The sequence below is a fragment of the Ovis canadensis genome, chromosome 2 (genome assembly GCF_042477335.2).
Source record: "Ovis canadensis isolate MfBH-ARS-UI-01 breed Bighorn chromosome 2, ARS-UI_OviCan_v2, whole genome shotgun sequence".
NCBI classification, from domain to species: domain Eukaryota; kingdom Metazoa; phylum Chordata; class Mammalia; order Artiodactyla; family Bovidae; genus Ovis; species Ovis canadensis.
In genome coordinates, this window is record NC_091246.1 from 205,265,520 (window position 1) to 205,293,517 (window position 27,998).

The 27,998-nt window shown below is 39.5% G+C and overlaps 1 protein-coding gene across 2 annotated transcripts in view; it reads right to left on the minus strand.

Annotated features, from left to right (window-relative positions):
* Window positions 1–27,998, minus strand: part of RFTN2 (raftlin family member 2) — an 82,740-nt gene that overhangs the window by 44,477 nt on the left and 10,265 nt on the right. For both annotated transcript variants that reach the window (XM_069577923.1, XM_069577924.1), the window contains exons 3-6: window positions 16,986–17,169; window positions 15,328–15,442; window positions 11,332–11,611; window positions 8,569–8,772 (exon numbers count right to left, since the gene is read on the minus strand). In XM_069577923.1, coding sequence (XP_069434024.1) covers window positions 8,569–8,772; window positions 11,332–11,611; window positions 15,328–15,442; window positions 16,986–17,169 — 783 coding nt within the window. The remainder of the gene's footprint in view (window positions 1–8,568; window positions 8,773–11,331; window positions 11,612–15,327; window positions 15,443–16,985; window positions 17,170–27,998) is intronic.

Genomic DNA, 27,998 nt, shown 5'->3' on the forward strand with positions numbered 1-27,998 from the left:
CTGTGATAATTATGTAGTTAATTGTAATCTCTTCTTATTTACTTTAGGATTATATAGTTGGAGAACTATGGGTTTTGTGGTATCTGTTTTCTTGTTCTCAGTATTGAGATTCCTTAGTACTTCTAAACTTCTCTTTGCTAAAAGGATGAAAATGTGGTAGACTCACACACTGCAATACCACCAAGAATAAAAAAGAAAGACTCACTGGAATACAACAACATTGATAACTGTCAGAGATACTATGTTGAAGAAAAGAAATGAGGAGATAAAGAAAACATACTGTTCAGTTCAATCTATATGAAGTTCAAAACTAAGCAAAATTAATCTATGGTGCTAGAAGTCAGAACAATGCTTCTCTCTGCATGGGAGGGTATTAATGGGAAAGGGCCATGAGGAAGCCTTCTGGGATTTCAGAAATGTTCTGTATCCTTTTTTTTTTTTTTTGCCTTTTACCTCTCAATATTGAGATATAGTTGACATATAAGAAAATGTTCTGTATCTTGAACATTTGTGTTCTATTCAGTTGTACGCATAAGATAAATGCCTCTTGTTCTATGTATCTTATTCAGTTCAGTTCAGTTCAGTCCAGTCGCTCAATCGTGTCCGACTCTTTGTGACCCCATGAACCGCATCACGCCAGGCCTCCCTGTCCATTACCAACTCCCGGAGTTCACCCAAACCCATGTCCATCGAGTCCGTGATGCCATCCAGCCATCTCATTCTCTGTCATTCCCTTCTCCTCCTGCCCTCAATTTTTCCCAGCATCAGGGTATTTTCAAATGAGTTGGCTCTTCACATCAGGTAGCCAAAGTATTGGAGTTTCAGCTTCAACATCAGTCCTTCCAATGAACACCCAGGACTGCTCTCCTTTAGGATGGACTGGTTGGATCTCCTTGTATCTTATAACTTCAGTTAAAAACAAAAGACATTCCTTCTCACTTTAGAGCTCCCCAAGTCCCCTGGCTAAGCTTTCTTAGGGACCATGCTGGTCCTCAGAGCCACAGAAGAATGATACTTCCCAGGAGGGACTATTTCTATCTCTTAAGAAACTCTCCCTGACAGAACCAGCAGCTGGGGAGGGTGGCAGGGAAGACTTCATGAGGAGTGACCATTGGGGTGCTTGGTGTGTTATATTCCAGGTATTGGGGTAAGGTGACAGTTCTAAACAATTACTTAACAACTGTCCTGAACTGACTCATCTTAACAGCACGTATCTCAGACCTTCCCACCTTGTGTGCCTTGGCCCACTGGTGAGCTTAGAATGGGGTTCAAATGAGCTAAGGTACAGGGCTCCCCCTCCTGCCCAGAGCAGCTTTTCTTCTTATATCCACGTGTCCTATAATATTGTTGTTCAGTCACTCAATCGTGTCTGACTCTTTGTGACCCCATGGACTGCAGCATGCCAGGCTTCCCTGTCCTTCACCATCTCCTGGAGCTCAAACTCATGGTCATTGAGTCGGTGCTGCCATTCAACCATCTCGTCCTCTGTCATCCCCTTCTCCTCCTGCCTTCAACCTTTCCCAGTATCAGGATCTTTTCTAACGAGTTGGTTCTTGGTATCAGGTGGCCCAAGTATTGGAGCTTCAGCTTCAGAATCAGTCCTTCCAATGAATATTCAGGATTGAATTCCTTTAGAATTGACTGGTTTGATTTCCTTTCAGTCCAAGGAACTCTCAAGGGTCTTCTCCAACACCACATTTCAAAAGCATCGGCACTCAACCTTCTTTATGGTCCAACTCTCACATCCATACATGACTACTGGAAAAATCATAACTTTGACTATATGGACCTTTGTTGGCAAAGTAAAGTCTCTGCTTTGTAATACACTGTTTAGGTTTGCCATAGATTTTCTTCCAAGGAGCAAGGGTCTTTAAATTTCATGGCTGCAGTCACCATCTACAGTGATTTTGGAGCCCAAGGAAATAAAGTCTCTCAGTGTTTCTACTGTTTCCCCATCTATTTGCCATGAAGTGATGGGACTGGATGTCATGATCTTAGTTTTTTGAATGTTGAGTTTTAAGCCAACTTTTTCATTCTCCTCTCTTACCTTCATCAAGAGGCTTTTTCGTTCCTCCTGGCTTTCTGCCATAAGGGTGGTGTCATCTGCATATCTGAGGTTATTGATATTTCTCCCAGTAATCTTGATTCCAGCTTGTGCTTCATCCAGCCTGGCATTTTGCATGATGTACAATATTATCATTTTCTATGTGTGCAGAGGGCTTCTCAGGTGGCTCAGTGGGCAAAGAATCTGCCCACAGTGCAGGAGACACAGGTTTGGTCCCTGGGTTGGGAAGACCCCCTGGAGGAGGGAATGGCAACCCACTCTAGTATTTTTGCCTGGAGAACCCCATGGACAGAGGAACCTGGCAGGCTACAGTCCATAGCATCACAAAGAGTTGGACACGACTAAAGTGATTGAGCATGCATGTGTGCATAGTATTAAAAAGTTACAAAGAGTTGACCTGATCCACTGCTTCTCAATTTTTTTTCTGGCCTTGCTGTGAGTAATATGTGAGATCTTAGTTTTTCCTGACCTGGGACAGAACCTGTGCCCTCTCAGTGGAAACACAAGTCTTAACCACTGGACTGCCAAGGAAGTTCTGTGGTTAGCTTTTAAGAATAGGGAAGATGTCCATTTTGCTCATCAGTATAAACCCTATGTACCAGGTCTAGGGCCTGCTGTGTATACATATACATATGGGGTTTCCCTGGTGGCTTAGCAGTAAAGAGTCTGCCTGAAATGAAGGAGACTTGGGTTCAATCCCTGGGTCAGAAAGATCCTTTGGAAGAGAGCATGGCAATCCACTCCAGTATTCTTGCCTGGAGAATCCCCATGGAGAGAGGAGCCTGGTGAGCTACAGTACATGGGATTGCAAAGAGTAGGACAGGATTGAGCAACTATGCACAGTAGCACATACATACATATATGTATATATGAAATGAATACATACATGTTTCAGTGTCATTACTCTACCCTACTCCTCATTCTGATACACCTCCAACTCCACACAAGCATTTTTATAGGAGTGAAGAGACTGAAATGACTATCAAGTGCAGTCTGAAAAGAATCCACAAAAAATGAAAGTATAGCCTTCAGATGTGTGTATACCATGGGTAGGAAGAGGCTATGCTCTGAGGGTGGTGGGCATTGGTAGACTAGTGAACCTCAAGGGTTGTGTTTGTGTGTGTGTGTGTGTGTTCTGTACCAGTTGGCAGAGTTAGCCATCTCATCCATGTCAGCTGCCTGCTGGATCTCTACATGTTCTGGTAGAATAAAGTGCTTTGTCTCTGTTGGCATAATTGGATAAGCCTCTTGTAGGCTCCTCTGGATTCATTTGGGAGTTGTAAGTGTGCAGAGAACCCAGCTGCAGGCCAGTTTAGAGAAGGCCAGATGCTGGAGAAGGCCAGGAACCGGAGAAGGTCATGCAGTGAGACCCTCGGGCCACAAGAACAGCAGGAGAGTCGCTGGGTGCCCCTGTGTGTGGGACTTTTCAAAACAGAAAAAGTTTCGAAAGTGAGTGGGAAAGGGCACTGATGAGGAATTTCACAGACCTTACAATATTTCCACCATGACTTTCCTGACTTAAATTTTTTTTTTCTACTTCTCTCTGTTTCTGGAGAATTTTATAGAATGAGATTTGTGGAGTAATATATTTAAATTTCTGAGCAATATCTGGTTTTGTACTTCTCCTCATGTGTGGGCTGGCTTCTGACAGTATTTTGGAAGAGGATGGAAGCAAGACAAAACAAAATATGCATTGTCCCCTACGTGCTTTGGATGTCAGGCATCAGATGTTCTAGGACAAAGTGGCCCATTCAGCCCTGCTTCCTCTGACTTGCTTCTTACGGTGACACAGCACAGGTCACAATTTCCCCTCCACAGCTTCCCTGTGTACTCCCAGGAAAGTCCTGAGTGACACACCCAGTCACCAGACCTTACAGACCATGGCTCATTAGGGCTTGGCATGGCCTGCAATGCAACACGCCTAATGAGACATTCCGGAGCTGCTGACAGGGAGAGACTCTCCCTGGGGCTCTCTAAATAGCTTCTGAGGCTTTAAGAACAAAAGCCTTACAGAGCCTCTGCCTGGCAACTGCTGTGGCTAATTTTATTTCCACCAGGCAAGGCTCAAGGCAGGGATGCCTGAAAGACATTGTGAAAGGAGGATTTCTTTGTCTTTCCTTCAGCAATTAGTCATAATCCAAAATTTGGAATGGCTCTTTAATGTTGTTTTTGGCCACATCACGCAGCTTGCAGGATATCCTAGTTCCCTGACCAGGAATGGAACCCAGGCCTTGATAATGAAAGCGTGTCCAGTCTTAACCACTGGACTGCCAGGGAATTCCACACACCCCAGTGCCTTTTTTGAATGGCTCTAACTTAGACTCTTTGGAGGGAAGAGCAAGACATAGACACAGAGAGAGAAATATGTGAAGTATAAACTGACCTCCAAATAGCTGATTCATACTAAAAGTATTGTAAGAACATCTTGTAAGTGTCAGGAGAGAAAACCAATCCCAGAAAATGAACTCTGACAATGGGTGAAGCACTGTGGGAGTCACTTTGTACAAAGTATATCCTACCACATTCTCACAACAGTTAGTAGAAATGTTTTTACACCCCTTTTAGGAAAATGAGGCTCAGTGAGCTCAACTAACTTCCCCAGGTCACACAGCTCTAAGTAGAAGACACAGAATTTAAACTGTTTAAATCCTAAAGTCCACAGACTTTATATCAGATCTAGCTGTTTCCATAAAAGATCAACTTGGAAGAAGTTTCCAATAACCAAAAATACTATTAAATATTTATTGAGTACTTGCTAAGTGCCAAACATTATGCAAAGGGCTGTATTTTGGGGTGCTCCAATGAGCTAGATCCTTACTCTTGGTTGCTAGTTAAAGGGACCAATTGGAACATGACTTGACAATTTTAAATAACCAAAATCTTCAGTTCTATTAGTTAAGGCATCACTAGGCTGATCTAATAATAATGAGGTTTATTGAGATCTCATCTGGTTTGCTTTTTCATTCCTCTCTCTAACCTCAGTGAATCATGGTCCCTAACTATCCTGATCTGCATAAACTTCATCCTTCTTAAGGCATTTTTCCAGTCTCCTATCTTTTTTTCTTTTCTTTTGGCACTAATCTCTTTTAAAAAAACAACAAAAAACACTTTTCTTAGAAATAATTTTTGGAAAGTTTTGCTTGTTTTTGTGATTGACAGATGATTAAATATTCATTGTAACTAAAAGAAGATTAGATAGAGACAAAAGATAAGGGAATGGCATAAATAAATATAAATCATTTCCTGAACCAAAGTTTATTTTTCTATACAAATTTTAGGAGGAGTCGGGTTTAGAGAGGAGGACATGGTAGGTAGTATTCAAAACTGGGTTGCTGCTGCTGTGTGTCAGTCGTGTCTGACTCTGTGTGACCCCACAGATGGCAGCCCACCAGGCTCCCCCGGCCCTGGGATTCTCCAGGTAAGAACACTGGAGTGGGTTGCCATTTCCTTCTCCAATGCATGAAAGTGAAAAGTAAAAGTGAAGACGCTCAGTCGTGTCTGACTCTTAGTGACCCCATGGACTGCAGCCTACCAGGCTCCTCCGTCCATGGGATTTTCCAGGTAAGAGTACTGGAGTGGGTTGCCATTGGCTTCTCTGATCCAAAACTGGGTTAGTGTAATAAATTTGGATAGTAATTGTTAAATGCCATCATATGCTTCCTGATTGGGCTGTTGTAGTACATCTTACTTGGAAAATTCTATTAGTTGATCACACAGAGGTTTGTCTATTTCTGATAGTTACAACCCAAAGGCAACCATTACAATAGTACCACACAGAGTTGTTAAGATTTTACATTAAAGTTGCATGTGCAACTCAGGAATCTGGAAGAAGTGAAGATATGGTTCTTATTTTCCAAAAGATGTGAAGAAAGTTCCCAGGTGTGTCCTACCTTTCTTGATGGAGGGATGATGAGGACGAGATGAGATCCATCTTGGATGGTGAGATAGATGCTAGTCAGATGCATACTCAGAGAAGGCAATGGCACCCCACACTAGTACTCTTGCCTGGAAAATCCCATGGACGGAGGAGCCTGGTAGGCTACAGTCCATGGGGTTGCTAAGAGTCAGACACAACTGAGCGACTTCACTTTCACTTTTCACTTTCATGCATTGGAGAAGGAAATGGCAACCCACTCCAGTGTTCTTGCCTGGAGAATCCCAGGGCCCGGGGAGCCTGGTGGGCTGCCATCTATGGGGTCGCACAGAGTCGGACACGAATGAAGTGACTTAGCAGCAGCAGCAGCAGCAGCAGTGCAATTGCCAAATTCAGACTTAAATTGAAGAAAGTGGGGAAAACCACTAGATCATTCAGGTACGACCTAAATCAAATCCCTTATGATTATACAGTAGAAGTGAGAAATAGATTTAAGGGACTAGATCTGATAGACAGAGTGTCTGTTGAACTATGGATGGAGGTTTGTGGCATTGTACAGGAGACAGGGATCAAGACCATCCCCATGGAAAAGAAATGCAAAAAAGCAAAATGGCTGTTTGGAGAGGCCTTACAAATAGCTGTGAAAAGAAGAGAAGCGAAAAGCAAAGGAGAAAAGGAAAGATATATACCCGTTTGAATGTAGAGTTCCAAAGACTAACAAGAAGAGATAAGAAAGCCTTCCTCAGTGATCAGTGCAAAGAAATAGAGGAAAACAATAGAATAGAGAAGACTAGAGATCACTTCAAGAAAACTAGAGATACCAAGGTAACATTTCATGCAAAGATGGGCTCAATGAAGGACAGAAATGATATGGACCCAACAGAAGCAGAAGATTTTAAGAAGAGGTGGCAAGAATACACAGAAGAACTATACAAAAAAGATCTTCACGATGCAGATAATCACGATGGTGTGATTACTCACCTAGAGCCAGACATCCTGGAATGTGAAGTCAAGTGGGCCTTAGAAAGCATCACTACGAACAAAGCGAGTGGAGGTGATGGAATTCCAGTGGAGCTATTTCAAATCCTGAAAGATGATGCTGTGAAAGTGCTGCACTCAATATGCCAGCAAATTTGGAAAACTCAGCAGTGGCCACAGGACTGGAAAAGGTCAGTTTTCATTCTAATACCAAAGAAAGGCAATGCCAAAGAATGCTCAAACTACCGCACGATTGCACTCATCTCACACGCTAGTAAAGTAATGCTCAAAATTCTCTAAGCCAGGCTTCAGCAATATGTGAACTGTCAACTTCCAGATGTTCAAGCTGGTTTTAGAAAAGGCAGAAGAACCAGAGATCAAATTGCCAACATCTATCTGCTGGACCATGGAAAAAGCAAGAGAGTTCCAGAGTTCTATTTCTGCTTTATTGACTATGCCAAAGCCTTTGACTGTGTGGATCACAATCAACTGTGGAAAATTCTGAAAGAGATGGGAATACCAGACCACCTGACCTGCCTCTTGAGAAACCTGTTTGCAGGTTAGGAAGCAACAGTTAGAACTGGTTCCAAATAGGAAAAGGAGTACGTCAAGGCTGTGTACTGTCACCCTGCTTATTTAACTTATATGCAGAGTACATCATAAGAAATGCTGGGCTGGAAGAAGCATAAGCTGGAATCAAGATTGCCAGGAGAAATATCGATAACTTCAGATATGCAGATGACACCACCCTTATGGCAGAAAGTGAAGAGGAACTAGAAAGCCTCTTGATGAAAGTGAAAGAGGAGAGCGAAAAAGTTGGCCTAAAGCTCAACATTCAGAAAACGAAGATCATGGCATCCAGTCCCATCACTTCATGGGAAATAGATAGGGAAACAGTGGAAACAGTGTCAGACTTTATTTTGGGGGGCTCTAGAATCACTGCAGATGGTGACTGCAGCCATGAAATTAAAAGACGCTTACTCCTTGGAAGAAAAGTTATGACCAACCTAGATAGCATATTCAAAAGCAGAGACATTACTTTGCCGACTAAGGTCCGTCTAGTCAAGGCTATGGTTTTTCCTGTGGTCATGTATGGATGTGAGAGTTGGACTGTGAAGGAGGCTGAGCACCGAAGAATTGATGCTTTTGAACTGTGGTGTTGGAGAAGACTCTTGAGAGTCCCTTGGACTGCAAGGAGACCCAACCAGTCCATTCTGAAGGAGATCAACCCTGGGATTTCTTTGGAGGGAATAATGCTAAAGCTGAGGCTCCAGTACTTTGGCCACCTCATGCGAAGAGTTGACTCACTGGAAAAGACTCTCATGCTGGGAGGGATTGGGGGCAGGAGGAGAAGGGGATAACAGAGGATGAGATGGCTGGATGGCATCACTGACTCAATGGACATGAGGTTGGGTAAACTCCGGGAGTTGGTGATGGACAGGGAGGCCTGGTGTGCTGCAGTTCATGGGGTCGCAGAGTCCAACACGACTGGGCAACTGAACTGAACTGTATTGTGCAATAATTATAGTCTTTTTTCTTAGTAATAATATCTGTCCTTTTAGCCATTGAACTTGAGAGGCAAAAACATTGCCACCAACTCTGACACAGGTCAAATTTTTTAGGTATCAACATATCATAATATAAAACTTACCTTTCGATGTTTCCCAGCATACAAAAGAATCAATTAAAGACAAGCCTTGTTTATAATAAAATGTAGTTAACTCCAGCCAATCAGCATCAAGTGTACTAATGACAGAGCCTTTTCTTGTTACTTTCATTGACAGGATGCCTTCCTGATAGTTCCAGCAGGTTGATTCATCATCAAAAACATTGAAGACTGTATACAACTTGTTATCTGAGGATGGGTGTTTAGAAGGAAGAAAAAAGGGAAAGGATTACTAAAATTGTTTTTTAAAAAAATTTAATTAATCAAGCTATTTCAAGATTACGGGCACAGATAATAATAAAATTACCTACCATGCAAGTTTTATAAAAAGTTAACTTTGGGCTATGTTTGCATCAGAGCTTTTTCAAGGAAACGAGAGATGTATGTAGTTAAGACTCACAATGTATCTCTCCTAATCCTGTTCTCCAGAAATAGCTACTGTAATGAATTTGGTGTTAATCATTCTCATAAGAGTACTTCTGTTCTTTAAAATACATGTCTATACACATAAGGAGAAGGCAATGGCACTCCACTCCAGTACTCTTGCCTGGAGAATCCCATGGACGGAAGAGCCTGGTAGGCTGCAGTCCATGGGGTCGCACAGAGTTGGACATGACTGAAGTGACTTAGCAGCAGCATACAGATAAACGAGGTTTTGCAATTAAAATTTTTTTTAAAATGGTGTGTTGTATGTATCAATCTATAAATTAATTTTCTTGTTCAACATTATGCTTTACAAGTATAATTAATACATGTAGGTCTTGTTCATTTAGTTTAACTGTTACATAGCATTCAAGTTTACTTTTTTCCTATTGATAGAAATAGACACTATTACTGAATTTCTGTTATTACAAACATTATTCATTCCTTGGATACATATGTGAAAGTGACTCTAGAATGCATACTACTTTAAGTTAGCAAATTCTTTTTTTTTTTTAATTTTTAGTTTTACTTTATTTTACTTTACAATACTGTATTGGTTTTGCCATACACTGACATGAATCCACCACGGAAGTTAGCAAAGTCTTAACTTGGAGTTCCATGGACTCACATCATTGGTTGTGCATTAGGAAGTCTAACGTCATTTGCATCACAGACAGTATTAGGGAATATGTGTGTTATCTGTATTTTTCTTGGTGAGTCTCCATGGATTTCACCAGACTCTCCAAGAGGTCTTTATTATGTGTCTACTCCCAACCCCCTGCACCAAAATTTAAGAACCAACCCCTGGCATAGAAAAGTTATCAGGGTTTTAAAATAAACTAAATAGAAGGCAGAGTCTAAAGACTGATAATTAAGTAACACGTTTGATTTGGAATTTAAAAGATTAGGAATAGACAATTGATCTAATCAAAGTCAGAACGGGAATGAGCAGAAGTTTAAAAGTAGCCATGGATACCAGGTGGCGCTAGTGGTAAAGAACCCTCCTGCCAGTGCAGGAGATGCAAGAGACTTGGGTTCAATCCCTGGGTCAGGAAGATCCTCTGAAGGAGGGTATGGCAACCCACTCCATTATTCTTGCCTGGAGAGTCCCATGGACAGAGAAGCCTGGTGGGTTATAGTCCATAGGGTCGCAAAGAGTTGGACTTAGCATGCAACACACATGTGGATAGAATATAATAGTTGACCATATAATAGGATATAAAGTAGAATATAACAATGACCATATTTCCAACACTCGTTCACTCTTACATTCCTAAATTTTTCACACTACAGAAAAATCAGGGTGGTAGATAGCTAAAGAACTGGTTAAAAAAAAAATGGAACGGTGTTGGTGGTGGTGAGGTGGTGAGATGATGAGCTGGGAAATGCTCTTGGTTCTTTCTTAAGGAGGCCATGATGACTCCAATGAGTGTCTGCCGCGCGCAAATATTAAGCAATCTCACCACAACCCAGAAAGCTGATACCACCAGTGCATGTGGCCTCAGCACCAAGACTGATCAAAGGATCAGTTAATAGCAGCCAACGATACAGAGTCTATTCTGCGCCAGGCAGAATAAGCACTTTGTAGACATCTCATTTCTATTTATCACAGCAACACCTTTTTATAAAGACACTGAGGCAGTCTGACTGTAAACTCCTAACTCTAAGGTTTACATAGTCTTTGATTTTCTCTATTAGTGCTTTTTAAAGCATGCCCATAAATGTATCAGAAAACTTAGAACAGTCCAAAATACTCTCGGTTTCTTGGGAAGGCTTGCTAGCTGCAAAGAAGAATAAAACTATTGTTTAAAGTTATTTAAGGATGCAGGCACTATTGTTATATTAATTGTTTCATCATGATGTGCATTCTCATATTCCAACTGGTGATTAAAGGAAGCCAATTAACTTCAAAGGTGAAAACCATCCATGAAATGGGAAAGGCCAAAACTAAAATTCTCACGGACTGTTTTTAGGGAAAAACATAAATCAGAACAGCTTTCTTTACAGAATCACTGTTTTGGTACACATGCACAGCCTTCATTTTACAGAGGTATTGGCTCATGACTAAATGGAAGCCAATTTTTAACACAAAGTTTCATTACGTGGATGGTGTATGACCATGCCAGGGATAACTGTTTGGAAAACTGTCCTACCTTACATCCATCTGTAATAATTTTTAAAAAATCCAGACAAGTTTATACAAGTTTATTCATTAATCTTTAGAGATATAATTAGTCTCATATTTGTTAAAAACCCTTCAAAACATATTTTTGCTAAATTTAAATGAATATAGATCCTATTTCGACTCTTCTTGTCTATTATTACCTTCTCCTTTTCTTGATTTAGAGAAACTGGGGCTGCCATCTCGTTCCATTTGACACTGTCCACTTTCATGACGCAGTTCTTCCTCGATTCCACTTTCAGATGATTGTCCACTTAATGTTCCTTCATTCCAGTTTTTACAGTTTTCCTCTGGACTGTGTCTCACATGCAGTGTTGATTCAGTGTCTCCATCGAGGTTGGTTCCATTGCAGAATTTAAGTGGTGGGTAGTGCTGGGATATGAATCCAACAAATCTCATTCCTCTTTTAGCAGCTACATTAACCTGAGGTTTAAAAAGAGATGGTAGAACAAACTGTAAACTTCATTTACATTGATTACTTTATCAATTAATCTTTAGGCTTATTAAGGAAATCCATTAGAAAAGGAGTAAATCGACCAGTAACTAAAGGCCTATTCATAAACAAACTAATGACCTCTAATACAGCACCAAGCCTAAGACAGTGTCACACTATTATTCTGACTTCTTCAAACAGAACTAATATACTTTAGAAATTATGAAAACAAGAATTGTATTTTCTCCAAAAAGTTATTATTTGGGAAGAACTAATAATTCTATAGCATGATTTTTGCAGCCCTGTTAACAATGGTTTCTCCAGTTGAAGTAAAATATAAAACTATTCTAAGAAATGCTTAAAAGTAACATTACCAAATGCATCTTAATTAATAAAGAAGAGACATTAATTTAAAAGCAGAAAACACGCAGTCTTGTTTGCTTGATTTAGGTAAAAGAAAAATGTTAAAAGACTTACTCTTTACAAATGTGTATGCATATACATAAGCCAAATTCATACTCCCACTCTGCTCTGCTCATATCTTGAAGCTATTGTCTCCTTTCTGGGCCAAATACACATAATTAGATTCAATCTTGTCAGTTACTGAGTAGGGTTCAGAAACACATGACATGCCAGTGAAATCATTTGAGAGCTTAAGAGTGATTATTTTCACACTTGGCACTTTTTTTTCCCTCTGCTTTTGCATCATTTCTTTGTTCTTTTTGTGTCATGTCTTTCTCCTGTGTTAAACACAGTTCTTTTGAGGGCAGGCACTATCTAACTCATTTTTGTGTTGCAATGTTTTGTACCTATACATGCTCTGTAAGTATTCGTTAATTACGTTAAAATGAAGAAGTAGCAACATCTTTTATATTCTCACTACTTTAAATGTTTTAAGTGTTTTAAATTTACTTGGAAGGGGAAGAAAGAGTTATCATGCGGATTGCAAGTGCAAACATCTATAGCCAGAAATGAAAGGGAATGAAAAAGGCCAGTAAGAAGAGTGGTGAGGGGCTTCCCTGGTGGTCGAGTGGCTAAGACTCCGTGTTCCCAGTGCAGGGTGCCCAAGTTCAATCCCTGCTCAGGGAACTAGATCCCACATGCCCAACTAACAGTTTGTATGTTACAGCTAAAGATTCTGCATGCCACAGCTAAGACCATGTGTGTGTTCCAAGTCACTTCAATTGTGACAAACTCTTTGCAACCCTATGGACTGTAGCCTGCCAGGGTCCTCTGTCCATGGGATTCTCCAGGCAAGACTACTGCAGTGGGTCGCTATGCCCTCCTCCAGGGGATCTTCCAGACCCAGATATCGAGCCTGTGTCTCCCACGGCTCTTGCACTGCAGGCAGATTCTTTACAGCTGAACCACTGGGGAAGCCCAACTAAGACCCGTGCAGCCAAATAAGTAAATATTTTTTTAAAAAAGAAGAAGCAGGGTGAAATCAGGCTGCAATATCCACTTAAAGGGGCCGACTGTAACTTAGCTCTAGCCGAAGAGAAGGGAATTCTGAGCCAGGCAGAGACTATGGGTATATGGAGCTAGGACAAACACTGCTGACACAGCATCATTTACTCCTATAAATTAACACATAAAGATTGTAGCACTGTAAGAAGCCTCAAAAATAACCATAATTTGTCCTTTATATCAGGACTCCTGGGAGAGGAGAGGAGATGTGGTAAGGAGACAGGTCAAAGTACTTTTTCTAGGTCTTATTTGTTGATTTGGGTGCAGAAGGCTTTCTCTATTACTAAAAAGTTTTGTCTGGAAAAGTTTGGTTATCTTATGGAATAGTACTGTCTTTTCAATTTTTAATTTAGAAGACTGATGTTTTTCATGTTTTTTATTTAGAAATCCTAGGGAAAACATTTGTAAATCTAAATTAAAAAAAGAGCAAACATTGACATAATATTAAAATAACTTAAAATCTAGCTGTTCAATAATCAACTCTTTATATAAGGCACTTGTTCAAAAATAGTATTTGGCACTTATCTGTTGCTCTTGTTCATACAGGGGGCAATGTTCAAACATTTCACATGCTATGTTTCCTGAAGCTGTTCTCTTCATAAAATAACCCCATTACTCTAATTGCTGAAATAACAGTACTTTCCTGTTTAAATAGATCTTTAACTGTGTTCAGGAAGTCAAATGCAAAACAAGGGCTCTCATGATGATCTATTAAGACTAAATTAGCAGTTTCATTTTTGTTTCTAGAGTGAATTTATTCCCATAAAAAAATATTTCCCAGAATAGTAGAAGTAAATAGTGTGAGTACCTTGTTTATAAAAATCTTGTTTTGAAAACTGTTCCTAAAAAACCTTAATGAATGGTGACTTTATATCTAAATGGGAAAGACTTAGCTGCTATAACTGGCAAAACACAAGCCACAGATAGTCTTACACACACGGTCATTTAAAGCTTGGGAACAACACAATAGAAACAGTGAACAAATTTCACAGTTTCTTATTTGACAGGAAATGCCTTAGGTTTTTGGCTGTATTCATTTAAATAAAGCTAAACCTTACACATATGTCAATGCAACTAAAGTTAAAAAATCCAAACTTTAGCCATCAAATCCTGTCAACTTCAAATACTTATGAATGTACAATTTTTTCAATCAATATACATATAGTGTTTAATTTTTCATTTAAGGTTTATGAAGTTCTATTGAATAGATTTTTTTCTCTCAACAGCACTTGTCATGTTCAATGCCCATAAAGTATTCTATCTTATTGATAGACCATTGCCTCCTTCTCAGTTTTCCAGTTGTTGAGAATTTGGCCCCTGTTTAAGGTATCTTTGTATAAACATGACTTTTCCCTTTTCAGTCAATTTCCTGGAATAGATTCCTAAAAAGGAAAATAAAATAAGATTTATGATTTTTATAACCAAATTGATATTCACTGTACTAATTTATTCCAATGCTAACTGCATTGTATATGAATATATCTGAATTTTTTCTTAAAGGTCTTTACAGCACTCAATTTAATATTTTCAATTTAATTTCTCAGTCCATACTGGTGAGGTATTACTTCTCAGTTTTTACTTACATTAAAATTTATTAGTTAGGTTGAACCCTTTGCCAAATGTTTCTTCATTATTTTTGTTTCCTTTTGTACTTTCTGTGGATTGTCTGTCCATTCAAGACTGAATGTACTTTCATGCTTTTGTGTTCATTTCCTATATACTCGGAAAATGAAGCTTCCGTAAGACATATTTCTTGACCATTTCTCCAGATTCTTTTTTTCCTAGTATATAATTATATTTACATATTCAAACTCAAGTTCCTCGACCTACTCTTATAATTAAATATGTCCAGTCTTTCATTTTCTTCTGGATTTTTTGAACTTGAAAAACTTAACTCTTTATTTTATGTGAAATGTGTGGAGTCTTATTTTCTACCAATCGATTGCCCATTTTCCCAGCACCTTTCACTAAGTAATGGTTATTACTCCATTTTATTTATCAGGTTTGTTATGAACTTTCTTATATATGTATTAATTTATTTCTGGAATTTCCATTCTGTTTCACTGGCCTCTATTTCTGTTTTTAATTCTACAATTTGGTAATGTGCTTTAATTTGTTTTAAAGTCTAGTAGACTAAGTCACCTATCATTTCCCTGTTCTTTTTAAATTAGGAAAGGAAACTGATGAAGAAATATGAAATATTTCTCAATATCCCATGAAAAAACATGTATTTTAGTACCTTTTCTATCAGTTCTTTTGTTACGTCATTTGTTTGTGTCTCATAAGTTAAAGGACATTCCTCAATCACAAGCCTTGGGCGTCTTTGTCCACTGGGTGCTGTCGAATGCTTCGTGCTGTAACAGAGAATATGTTTATGGTTGGAAGCCAATTGCTAATTTTTAACTAATAAGCTCATGTGAAAATGAGTGAGCTACTTACAAATAAGGTCAAGGTATCCCTTTTTCTTTGTTATTTCAACTTTAATGGTTGTCTTCTTATGTAAAGTTATCAGAAAAAAATAATAATTTCTATTTAGATTACCTTGGTTAAAATCTCTAAGAATTTAATTTCTAATTTAACATGAAAGAAAAACTACACGTCGATTGTTTTGATAAGTTATGAGAAATGATTTTAGATCACAGCTATACCTCATTATTGCGCAAAAGTGATCCTTTTTAAGTGCAGATAAATATTGTCCTATCTTTTTCCTTTTTCTTCTTTTCTCACCTTCCCCCCTTGATTATTCTTAGCCATGGCAGGGCACTGCTAAATCTATCTGAAGTAAAGCAAAAAGAGAAAAATAACTTGTCCATGGTTTATAAGATTTGTAGTTAGGACATAAAGTGTTGCTACTGTGTGGTAAGTGGCCTATTTACCTAGTAATGCTTGAACTAGTAAAGACTTGATGTGGCACCCTGTCATGGAGAAAGCTGGTTGTATACATGTCCTCTCAGAATGTCCAAGTGGGCAGTTAGTTATTCAGTAGCAGACAGGGAAAAAAGCACATTGGGAATTTTTTTTTTAAATTCTTTTAAAAAAGCCTTTTCTTTCCCCCCAATCTTTCTGTTTTCTTCTCTCTTTCCCTCTTATTTCATTTTCCCTTCTCTGCTTACTCCTTTCACAGTTAAAGTGATTGTTAGTCCATCACTGTAAAGAGAAAACACAATTTCTACCTTGGTCTTTGAGATGATTTTGATACAGTTGAAGAATTGTGTAACAAATATTTAATATGTATCTCAAAGACATTGGTTTGGTTATTTTTACTTTTCCACCTGTAAGGAACAACAGTATTTTGAATACTATCAAATGTACAAGCTAGGTTAGGGAAAACATTTGTGGTATTGTCTGGAAAAGCAGCCATTAAAATTTAAAAAGCTAAAAAAAATCTAAAAAGGATGACTTTTACCTCCTATGTTTTGGAAAAAGCTGGTAAGAGATCTATCCAGTTTATGAGAACTTAGCATGTAGGCCTTTTTGCTGTAGAAGTTTTGGAAGTTAGTTTCTGTGGCTACTGTTAGTAAAACTACATTGGACACTTCAGAAAAAATGCTCAGTGAAAGGGGACTTGTTCAGTCAGCCCTTTCAGCTCAGTGAAGTTGCTACAGGAGTGTTCCCACTCTTCTTGAGTATATTTTCCTTTTCTTCTGTTCACTGACATCCTTACCAAGGACCTGTATGTCTGCAAGGGGCTCAATCCTGAGAAATTTTAAGGAAGGAGATTGATGTTTTCTTCTCCCAATCCATGTTCAACTGTTGGAAAATGTGCCTTTAAGCCAAACCCCCTAATTGTCCTTTATTCTCCATCACTGTGTTCAAACTGTCTTTTCTTTTAGCCAAAGAAAACTTTCTCTCTTAACAGCTTCTCAGTATGACAGTTTTCTTGAGCACCAGCCTTACCTTAATTTCAAGCGCGATAGCACCACTCTGTATAGGTAACTTGCAGGCAAGTGTTTTTGCTGCCCCACAGGTTGTATAACAGGATGAATAGCTCCAACAATATATCCTTTAAGATAGTAGTCTTCCACTTTTGTTGCTATATCAAGAATGGAATTTATCTTGATGACTTCTGGGTTTGGCGAAGCTGAAATATTAAATGCAAAGAGACATTTGCACATTCATAAAGTTGAACACTATACATTATTTCTATCTATGTGTGATAATACTAATGAATAGAAAACACACTCATTCATATGTCTTAATCTCAAATAAAGTTACACTAACAGGGATTACATATTTTCTAAGTTAATTCCAGAAAAAAAAGCAAAATGGCACCCCACTCCAGTACTCTTGCCTGGAAAATCCCATGGATGGAGGAGCCTGGTAGGCTGCAGTCCATGGGGTCGCTAAGTCAGACATGACTGAGTGACTTTGCTTTCACCTTTCACTTTCATGCATTGGAGAAGGAAATGGCAACCCACTCCAGTGTTCTTGCCTGGAGAATCCCAGGGATGGAGGAGCCTGGTGGGCTGCCGTCTATGGGGTCACACTGAGTTGGACACGACTGAAGTGACTTAGCTTAGCAATCTTAAAAGCTGGCAGATATATAGTATTACCAATATGTCTTAAAGTGGAAATACAATACCTTGTATATATATATATGTATGTTTCAATTTCAATTAAGGCAGTTTTATATCTTAGGATTTCATTTGAGTGACTATATTTCCATTAATAGATATAGAAGACATATATAGGATAAACAGCATTAGGTTTAGAAGCCAATTGTTTTTATGATTCTGGACAAGATGAGATGTAAAATTTCTTAAGAGTGATATTCATACAAATTTAAAGATTAAAAATGGAAGAAATGATATTTGTTAAGCAAGAATTGTTAAGTGCTTTCTTATTTCCAATTACACTTCAAAACACCATGTTTTAAGTTTCTCTGGGAAACTAAAAATATGATTTCTTATGGCACTTACATAAATATTTGAGTAAAGAAATTTAAAAAGTAAAGGTACCCAGAAGTTCTTTTTAATGAGCAAAAATTCTAAATATAAAGGAAATTTAAATGCAAAATTTGGTATGCAGTTGAACCATCCCTTTGAAGCAGGACAAATCTGTAGAAACTATAGAAAAGTAGAATCTGTATAGTTTTCAGTAAAAGGAAAAGGGTGTGTTATATGGGAAATGAATATTTTTTCAGTATTAATTTTAAAAACAACTTCACTTTCTGTAACATTATTTCTCATGTTCTGGAAAACCACCAAGAATTAATAGCTATAAACAGAGCTGTAATTTGGTTATCTCTTGAGTAACAAAACATATGAAATTAACTCCAGGTATGGGTAGCACTGGTTGTTGGCCTTCTGTTAGCGTGGTCAGTGCTGTCCAGCAAAGCGCTGCTGCCAACTGCCCAAACACCGGAAGTAGGTTAAGAAGCAGACAAGGAAGAAGGGTCAGAGGAAATCCCCACGGCCTCTTACATTCAGATCCACATGATGGAACAGAAACATACCACTTGGGTTCATGTGGGTTCATGCCAACTTTTAAAATAAAATAAAGCACTCCAAGAAAAGTTATATAAACCATGATGAATCCATTTACTCAAATGTTCATCCTTTTTTGGATTTAAACTAATCTATATACAATATATTTTCATCATTATGAATAGGAATAAAAACAAAGAGAGTGATCCTGGTCTTGGAAGAAACAGCTGGATTTCATTGCAAAATGACCCAGTTCTGCCTGCTTGTGTGGCAATCACTCTGTAATTCATTTGGTTTTACTTTTTTAGTATTTAACTACCAACCCTGATTTCCAAACAAAGGAACTAAGAAACTATAAAAGAGAATAAACTGTTAAGACTAAGGAATGAAATGTAGCCTAAACTTATTTTTAGACGTAGAAGGAAATGGCAACCCACTCCAGTGTTCTTGCCTGGAGAATCCCAGGGGCGGGGAGCCTGGTGGGCTGCTGTCCTTGGGGTCGCACAGAATCAGACACGACTGAAGCGACCTAACAGCAGCAGCAGCAGCATACTAATCCTATACAGTTCTAAAGAAAATTTCAGTCTTTTAATAGATCTCATTGCTTATTGTAGAAAATGGGAATACTTAGCATAATACAGAAGAATCTTCAGAGTCTGGCCTCTACGTACTCAAGCCTTCAGTCTTGTTCTTTTTCTCATATGTCTTGCTTTGGCAGGACTGAATTACTGGTGTTCCTGAGCCAGGCACACTATTTCATGCCTACAGACTTTCATTTCCTTTCCTGCTCCCCAAGCTGAGTTAATCACTCCTTCCTCTGCACTGTGCATAACTAGTTCCCTTACCAAACTATATTATAGTTTCTTGTTTATATATCTGGCTCTGCTATTCGACTGATAATTCCTTATGGGCATAAAACCAGAATCACTTACCATGAGTAGAAAGTTACATGTGAATAAATGCAACAAAAAGAAAACACTTACCAGATTCTAGTGGGAGACTGTTATCTGCCAAAGGCTGAGCTACACAGCCCTGCTCTACCTTTGTGGAAAGGGACAATTAGCTGTCTAACTCTAAACTGATTAGATGGCTTAAAAAGAACTGAAAAGAGCACAGCTTTCTGGTTGTGAGATTCAATGATAGTTAATTCTGTCTGTGTGTACAACTTAAAGGCATCTTATGTTTAGTGCTAAGTCTTTTGGTAGAGGCTTGGAGACCCTACTTGGATAGAAGTAGCAAGGAAAGAGTGATGGCCTGCAAGGGGGCAGAGGACATCAGAGGGAATAAAATGAATTCTAAAACTAGATAAATAATATAAAAACTTTACAGTCTGAGGTCACTTAAAATACCTTCTACAATTCACTGGCCCACTTGATAATGATAATGAAGTCATTCCCCCCATTCTATTGTTTCACAACACTGTTTTCAAAGGCAGACTTTTGTAGCACATTAAATGCAATCATGGAGAAGATGGCTGTAACAGAATGACATTGGTGCTCAAAGAGATTTCCATTCAGGTAGAGAATGTATTTCGGAGGAACACCCTGTTCTCTGGTGATGTCAGAGAAATTTTGTGACAATGGAACAAATCCAGTTTTTCTGGTCTAATCTACATCCTCTTGCACTCTCAGTGAAGTAAGGTTATTGTCTTGAGTTCAGTGCAAAATAATGTTAATGCCCAAAACACAAACATAGAAACAGAGAGAAGTTTTGGGAGGAATTACAAACTAAGAAGTCCAAGAAAGCCACAAAGGGGGTAAAGAAAAGTTGTACATCAATACTTATAAGCATATCTTAGCATAAGTTTTTGTAAAGATCATACCACTTTGGGCCCAGTGCTTTACATTAATTATTCAACTGTCTCAAATGTGCATGCTCTTCTATTTGGAGGTTTATGTGTCTTTTGATAAATCGCACTCAGCATAGACATGACAATTACCGTAAATGCTTAAAATATACTTATTAAAGGACCAGCTGTATGAAAAATTGGTTGTAACATTAACATATTCAATGAACAGAGCTCCAGGGTGCTCATGGAGCAGCAGTTTAGAAAGTAGATTCTATGGGGAATTCCCTGGTGGTCCGGTGGTTAGGACTCTGCACTTTCACTTTCACTGCTGAGGGCTGGCAAGGTACTTTGTACCTATGTGCCTCAGTTTCCTCATCTGTGAGGTGAGAATAATAATAGTCTCTATAGGGTTGTTAGGATTGAATAAATTTATATTTATAAATTTATATTTGTTCCTAGAAAGTATCTGGCATGTAGCTAGCATGTGCTATACAACTGTTGGCTGCTTTGTTAAATAAAGTCCTTTCCTGCACAAAGAGGGGCAGCACACTATTCTCACTGTTAGCATTAGGATCAGAAAGCAAATCACCTGGGCTCAAATTATGCCATGTACTAGATCTGGAATCAGTTACTTTGCCTTTCTGAGATGGGGACAAATTAACTTCATAGAGTTGCTTTGATAGTAACTGTAAAACATGAGCCCAGGGCCTGGTACAAAATAAACACACAGACATCAGAGATGTGTCTCTGTTGATGGCCCAGCTCAGAAAATATGGTTTTGAATGGAAGCTGTTCTCAGAGACAAGTCATTGTTGGTTTAAAAAAAATCTCCAGGAAGAAGTTCATTTTAGAGATCTGGACTTACTTCAAAAGCCCAGCCCGGCTCCCTGTCTGTAGAATTCTAGATCAGAGGCCCTTAACTCACTCTCTAGACCTCAAATCCCTAAGTCACCCTGTAGATTAGGTGTCCCCAGCTCACTCTCCAGACCAGGGTCCCTAACTCACACCGATCTATTCCATGGAGTCCCAGACTCACATGTCCAAAGGTACCAGCTTGATAAAACAAAGAAAGGGGCTGTGCTGGAGAAGGGACCTGGGGAAGACTTAATACCACATCTGAGAGTGCAGCAGCCCTGGTCCAGTAGTTGCCATGTGGCCATGTGGGCCCAGTGTCACTGAATCTTCTTCTTAGTGGAGACAGGAGGATGGTGGTGAGAAGAGGGCTGGGATTCACTCTGTTGGCAGATTCTCTTTCTTATCTGACATTGTAACTTACTTTAAACATGCCATTATTTTCTCCCATTCCGAAGGCTGTCTTTTCACCTTGCTTATAGTTTCCTTTGTTGTGCAGAAGCTTTTAATTTTAATTAGATCCCATTTGTTTATGTTTGCTTTTATTTCCAGTATTCTGGGAGGTGGATCACAGAGGATTCTGCTGTGATTTATGTCAGAGAGTGTTTTGCCTATGTTCTCCTCTAGGAGTTTTATAGTTTCTGGTCTTACATTTAGATCTTTAATCCATTTTGAGTTTATTTTTGTGTATGGTGTTAGAAAATGTTCTAGTTTCATTCTTTTACAAGTGGTTGACCAGTTTTCCCAGCACCACTTGTTAAAGAGATTGTCTTTCATCCATTGTATATTCTTGCCTCCTTTGTCGAAGAAAGGTGTCCATAGGTGTGTGGATTTATCTCTGGGCTTTCTATTTTGTTCCATTGATCTACATTTCTGTCTTTGTGCCAGTACCATACTGTCTTGATGACTGTGGCTTTGTAATAGAGCCTGAAGTCAGGCAGGTTGATTCCTCCAGTTCCATTCTTCTTTCTCAAGATTGCTTTGGCTATTCAAAGTTTTTTGTATTTCCATACAAATTGTGAAATTGTTTGTTCTAGCTCTGTGAAAAATACCGCTGGTAGCTTGATAGGGATTGCATTGAATCTATAGATTGCTTTGGGTAGTACACTCATTTTCACTATATTAATTCTTCTGATCCATTAACATGGTATATTTCTCCATCTATTAGTGTCCTCTTTGATTTCTTTCATCAGTGTTTTATAGTTTTCTATATATATATATATATATATATTTAGTTTCTTTAGGTAGATATATTCCTAAGTATTTTATTCTTTACATTGCAATGATGAATGGAATTGTTTCCTTAATTTCTTTTTCTACTTTCTCATTATTAGTGTATAGGAATGCAAGGGATTTCTGTGTGTTGATTTTATATCCTGCAACTTTACTATATTCATTGATTAGCTCTAGTAATTTTCTGGTGGAATCTTTAGGGTTTTCTATGTAGAGGATCATGTCATCTGCAAACAGTGAGAGTTTTACTTCTTCTTTTCCAATTTGGATTCTTTTTATTTCTTTTCCTGCTCTGATTGCTGTGGCCAAAACTTCCAGAACTATGTTGAATAGTAGTGGTGAAAGTGGGCACCCTTGTCTTGTTCCTGACTTTAGGGGAAATGCTTTCAATTTTTCACCATTGAGGATAATGTTTGCTGTGGGTTTGTCATATATAGCTTTTATTATGTTGACAGCCTTCAGAATGGGAGAAAATAATAGCAAATGAAGCAACTGACAAACAACTAATCTCAAAAATATACAAGCAACTCCTGCAGCTCAATTCCAGAAAAATAAATGACCCAATCAAAAAATGGGCCAAAGAACTAAATAGACATTTCTCCAAAGAAGACATATGGATGGCTAACAAACACATGAAAAGATGCTCAACTTCACTCATTATCAGAGAAATGCAAATCAAGACCACACACAATGAGGTACCATTTCACACCAGTCAGAATGGCTGTGATCCAAAAGTCTACAAGCAATAAATGCTAGAGAGGATGTGGAGAAAAGGGAACCCTCTTACACTGTTGGCGGGAATGCAAACTAGTACAGCCACTATGGAGAATAGTGTGGAGATTCCTTAAAAAACTGGAAATAGAACTGCCTTACAATGCAGCAATCCCATTGCTGGGCATACACACCAAGGAAACCAGAATTTAAAGAGACACGTGTACCCCAGTGTTTATCGCAGCACTGTTTATAATAGCCAGGACATGGAAGCAACCTAGATATCCATCAGCAGACGAATGGATAAGAAAGCTATGGTACATATACGCAATGGAGTATTACTCAGCCATTAAAAAGAATACATTTGAATCAGTTCTAATGAGGTAGATGAAACTGGAGCCAATTATACAGAGTGAAGAAAGCCAGAAAGAAAAATACCAATACAGTATACAAACACACATATATATAGAATTTAGAAAGATGGTAATGATAACCCTGTATGCGAGACAGCAAAAGAGACACAGATGTATAGAACAGACTTTTGGACTCTGTGGGAGAGGGAGAAGGTGGGATGATTTGGGAGAATGGCATTGAAACATGTATACTATCATGTAAGAAACAAATCGCCAGTCTAGGTTTGATACAGGATACAGGATGCTTGGGGCTGGTGCCCTGGGATGACCCAGAGAGATGATATGGGGAGGGTAGTGGGAGGGGGTTCAGGATTGGGAACTCATGTACACCTGTAGGGTATCTCTTCACGGCTGCTCCAGCAAACACAGCTGCTGCTCCTTACCTTGGACAAGGGATATCTCCTTACTGCCGCCATTCCTGACCTTCAACGTGGGATAGCTCCTCTAGGCCCTCCTGTGCCTGCTCGGCCACCGCTCCTCGGGTTGCTCCTCCTCAGCAAGAGATACCTCAAGCCCAAGGTAAGAGAAACCCAAGTAAGATGGTAGGTGTTGCAAGAGGGCATCAGAGGGCAGACACACTGAAACCATACTCACAAAAAACTAGTCAATCTAATCACACTAGGCCCACAGCCTTGTCTAACTCAATGAAACCAAGCCAAGCCTGTGGGGCAACCCAAGATGGGTGGGTCATGGTGGAGAGGTCTGCCAGAATGTGGTCCACTGGAGAAGGGAATGGCAAACCACTTCAGTATTCTTGCCTTGAGAACCCCATGAACAGTATGAAAAGGCAAAATGATAAGATACTGAAAGAGGAACTCCCCAGGTCATTAGCCGCCCAATATGCTACTGGAGATCGGTGGAGATAACTCCAGAAAGAATGAAGGGATGGAGCCAAAGCAAAAACAATACCCAGTTGTGGATGTGACTGGTAATAGAAGCAAGATCTGATGCTGTAAAGAGCAATATTGCATAGGAACCTGGAATGTCAGGTCCATGAATCAAGGCAAATTGGAAGTGGTCAAACAAGAGATGGCAAGGGTGAACATCAACATTCTAGGAATCAGTGAACTAAAATGGACTGGAATGGGTGAATTTAACTCAGATGATCATTATATCTACTACTGTGGGCAGGAATCCCTCAGAAGAAATGGAGTAGCCATCGTGGTCAACAAAAGAGTCTGAAATGCAGTATTTGGATGCAATCTCAAAAACGACAGAATGATCTCAGTTGGTCTCCAAGGCAAACCATTCGATATCACAGTTATCCAAGTCTATGCCCCAACCAGTAACACTGAAGAAACTGATGTTGAACGGTTTTATGAAGACCTACAAGACGTTTTAGAACTAACACCCAAAAAAGATGTCCTTTTCATTATAGGGGACTGGAATACAAAAGTAGGAAGTCAAGAAACACCTGGAGTAACAGGCAACTTTGGCTTTGGAATGCGGAATGAAGCAGGGCAAAGACTAATAGAGTTTCGCCTGCACTGGTCATAGCAAACACCCTCTTCCAACAACACAAGAGAAGACTCTACACATGGACAGCACCAGATGGTCAACACCGAAATCAGATTGATTATATTCTTTGCAGCCAAAGTTGGAGAAGCTCTATACAGTCAACAAAAACAAGACCAGGAGCTGACTGTGGCTCAGATCATGAACTCCTTATTACCAAATTCAGACTCAAATTGAAAAAAATAGGGAAAACTGCTAGACCATTTAGGTATGACCTAAATCAAATCCCTTACGATTATACAGTGGAAGTGAGAAATAGATTAAAGGGCCTAGATCTGATAGATAGAGTGCCTGATGAACTATGGATGGAGGTTTGTGACATTGTACAGGACAGGGATCAAGACCATCCCCATGGAAAAGAAATGCTAAAAAGCAAAATGGCTGTCTGGGGAGGCCTTACAAATAGCTGTGAAAAGAAGAGAGGCGAAAAGCAAAGGAGAAAAGGAAAGATATAAGCATCTGAATGCAGAGTTCCAGAGAAAAGCAAGAAGAGATAAGAAAGCCTTCTTCAGCGATCAATGCAAAGAAATAGAGGAAAACAACAGAACGGGAAAGATTAGAGATCTCTTCAAGAAAATTAGAGATACCAAGGGAACATTTCATGCAAAGATGGGCTTGATAAAGGACAGAAATGGTATGGATCTAACAGAAGCAGAAGATATTATGAAGAGGTGGCAGAATACACAGAAGAACTATACTAAAAAGATCTTCACAACCCAGATAATCATGATGATGTGATCACTCATCTAGAGCCAGACATCTTGGAATGTGAAGTCAAGTGGGTCTTAGAAAGCGTCACTATGAACAAAGCTAGTGGAGGTGATGGAATACCAGTTGAGCTATTTCAAATCCTGAAAGATGATGCTGTGAAAGTGCTGCACTCAATATGCCAGCAAATTGGGAAAACTCAGCAGTGGCCACAGGACTGGAAAAGGTCAGTTTTCATTCCAATCCCAAAGAAAGGCAATGCCAAAGAATGCTCAAACTACCACACAATTGCACTCATCTCATATGCTAGTAAAGTAATGCTCAAAATTCTTCAAGCCAGGCTTCAGAAATACGTGAACCGTGAACTCCCGGATGTTCAAGCTGGCTTTAGAAAAGGCAGAGGAACCAGAGATCAAATTGCCAGCATCCGCTGGATCATGGAAAAAGCAAGAGAGTTCCATAAAAACATCTATTTCTGCTTTATTGACTATGCCAAAGCCTTTGACTGTGTGGATCACAATAAACTGTGGAAAATTCTGAAAGACATGGGAATACCAGATCACCTAACCTGCCTCTTGAGAAATCTGTATGCAGGTCAGGAAGCAACAGTTAGAACTGGACATGGAACAACAGACTGGTTCCAAATAGGAAAAGGAGTACGTCAAGGCTGTATATTGTCACCCTGCTTATTTAACTTCTATGCAGAGTACATCATGAGAAACGCTGGGCTGAAAGAAACACAAGCTGGAGTCAAGATTGCTGGGAGAAATATCAACAACCTCAGATATGCAGATGACACCACCCTTATGGCAGAAAGTGAAGAGGAACTCAAAAGCCTCTTGATGAAAGTGAAAGAGGAGAGTGAAAAAGTTGGCTTAAAGCTCACATTCAGAAAACGAAGATCATGGCATCCGGTCCCATCACTTCATGGGAAATAGATGGGGAAACAGTGGAAACAGTGTCAAACTTTATTTTGGGGGGCTCCAAAATCACTGCAGATGGTGACTGCAGCCATGAAATTAAAAGACACTTACTCCTTGAAGAAAAGTTATTACCAACCTAGACAGTATATTCAAAAGCAGAGACATTACTTTGCCGACTAAGGTCCGTCTAGTCTAGGCTATGGTTTTTCCTGTGGTCATGTATGGATGTGAGAGTTGGACTGTGAAGAAGGCTGAGCGCTGAAGAATCGATGCATTTGAACTGTGGTGTTGGAGAAGATGCTTGAGAGTCCCTTGGACTGCAAGGAGATCCAACCAGTCCATTCTGAAGGTGATCAACCCTGGGATTTCTTTGGAAGGAATGATGCTGAAGCTGAGGCTCCAGTACTTTGGTCACCTCATGTGAAGAGCTGACTCATTGGAAAAGACTCTGATGCTGGGAGGGATTGGGGGCAGGAGAAGAAGGGGACGACCGAGGATGAGATGGCTGGATGGCATCACAGACTCAATGGACGTGAGTCTGAGTGAACTCTGGGAGATTGTGATGGACAGGGAGGCCTGGCCTGCTGCGAGTAATGGGGTCGCAAAGAGTCGGACATGACTGAGCGACTGAACTGAACTGAACCGTACACCTGTGGTGGATTCATGTCAATGTATGGCAAAACCAATACAGTATTGTAAAGTAAAAAAAAAAAGAAATAATAAAATAAAATAAAGAAATAAACATGCCAGTGTCATTCAAGAAAAGTAAATCCAGGAGCAAGGAAAAGAGAAATAAATCTGGAAGTTTTGTTGAGAACATCCCTTCATGTAATCCCGTCTATTCTTAATAATGCTTTAAACTGTGCTGAATAGAGACTGGCAACCTGATTCAGCTTAGAGATGTTAGGAAGGGCGAGCTGTACCCACAGAGTGAGGTATTTTCATCAGCGCTCAGTGAGTGAGTGAAGACGCTCAGTCTTGTCCGACTCTTTGTGACCCCATGGACTGAAGCCTACCAGGCTCCTCCCTCCATGGTATTCTCCAGGCAAGAGTACTGGAGTGGGTTGCCATTTCCTTCTCCAGGGGATCTTCCCTACCCAGGGATCGAACCTGGGTCTCCAGTATTCCAGGCACATGCTTTAACCTCTGAGCCACCAAGAGTGCCTAAGTGCTCACTAGAGTGGATAATTACGTCTCTGTGATAGGCTTGGTGTCTGCGTCAAGCCTTTAATTTGATCTCCTTACACTGGGGTGGTAATATCAGAGACTCTATTACTTTAAAACTTAGGAAATTAGGGGGGAGGCGTGGTTGTTTTGGCTAGAACTGTAGAGCACAGGCA